This window comes from Penaeus monodon, chromosome 32 (genome assembly GCF_015228065.2).
Source record: "Penaeus monodon isolate SGIC_2016 chromosome 32, NSTDA_Pmon_1, whole genome shotgun sequence".
Classification (NCBI taxonomy): domain Eukaryota; kingdom Metazoa; phylum Arthropoda; class Malacostraca; order Decapoda; family Penaeidae; genus Penaeus; species Penaeus monodon.
Genome location: NC_051417.1, coordinates 5,562,379 through 5,563,788, shown reverse-complemented (window position 1 = coordinate 5,563,788; position 1,410 = coordinate 5,562,379). Strand labels below are relative to the sequence as shown.

The following is a 1,410-nucleotide window of genomic DNA, read 5'->3' as shown; positions in this document are numbered from 1 at the left end:
CATCTCCAACATACTGAAGAAGGAAGTAGCTAGACTTGCTGAGGAACTCAGTGATACTAAAAAGATGTATATTAGTGTTTGTGAGGAAAAGAAAGAGTTAGAAGATCAGTTGAAAGTGAAGAAGGATGATAAGACAGAACCTTCAACAACACCAATGATGCAGTCAAACACATACCGCATTTCCCCTCATGATTCTGGGGTGGATATTAATTCCTGTCAAAAAACTGCTTCTCTGCCAAGAGACCCAATACAGTACACTAAACAAATACAAGATCTTCAAGCAGAGATTGCCATCTTGAAAGAAGCATCGGAGAAAGAGAGTGAAAGGATGGATTTGCTTAAAGAAACTTTTCAAATACAGTTTGAGCAACGTCTGAAGGTGGAGACAGAGGCAGCCCGACGGGAGGTTCTGAAATCATTGGAGATGTTACAGAAAAAGTGTTCTACATTAGAAGAATGCAACCAAATCTTAAAAGATAGCTGTACTAGCTTGGAGGAAGAGCTTCAGAAAGTCAAGGAGACAAACAACAATTCTGAGACCTGTTCCAAGGAGATTGAAAACTGTCGGTATATATTGGAGAAGCAGCGCAAGCAGTTTGAGAAGCAGGAGGAGGAACTCAGAACTCAACATGAGAAAGAAATTGGAGATTTTAAGAATCTTCTTGCAGCCACAAAGAGCAAGAATCTGCAGGAGAGTGAAACAGTTGCTGAGTACAGAAAAAAACTTGCAGAGCAGGACAAGCAGATACAGTCAGTTATGGAGGAATTAGTAAGAGTAAAAGGCAAGTTGGAAGCAAAGGAAGCTGAAAGTGAACAGGAAGTGCAGCGAATGACAGACATCATCCTAAACTTAGAGAGTGAAGTGAAAGAGCAGCAAGAAGAGAAGAACTTCACCCGAGCCAATTTCCAGAAGATGATACAAGACCTCCAAAATGACCATGTGCTCGTGAAGCAGAGTCTCAAGATTTCCGAGGATCGCCTGAATGAGTATAAAGACTTGGACAGCAAATACAAGTCCATGAAACAGAAATATGCAAAATTCCAAGCCTCTTCGAAAGAACAAATAACGCACTACAAAAGCGAACTGAAAAGACTGAATGCAGAATATGACAAAGCCAAAGAAACATTGCTTCGAAGAGTTCAAAGTTTCGTTGAAGAAATAAAGGGAAAGTGTGCCATGTATATTGACAGTACAGTGTTAACTCTTCAAAATGTAGAGAGTGCAAAATATCCAGTTGGCAACACAATAAGTCAGTTGCAGGCGTTTTCCAGAGAACTTAAAAGCTTTTCGTTGCAATTGACATGAGAGTGAATGTAGTGTTCTAAATATTTTTTTTTTTCTTTTAAAAACCAAAGAATAAATCTAAAGGTGATTCTGTGATATTGGTGAAAGTGTGACCAAGGAGTTGA

The 1,410-nt window shown here is 39.3% G+C and overlaps 1 protein-coding gene across 1 annotated transcript in view; it reads left to right on the top strand.

The window, feature by feature from the left end:
• The window catches only part of LOC119593374 (citron Rho-interacting kinase-like), a gene marked incomplete at its 3' end in the record, with an annotated part of 5,252 nt that extends 3,842 nt beyond the window's left edge, over positions 1-1,410 (top strand). The window contains 1 exon segment of the mRNA XM_037942304.1: positions 1-1,410. Coding sequence (XP_037798232.1) covers positions 1-1,306 — 1,306 coding nt within the window.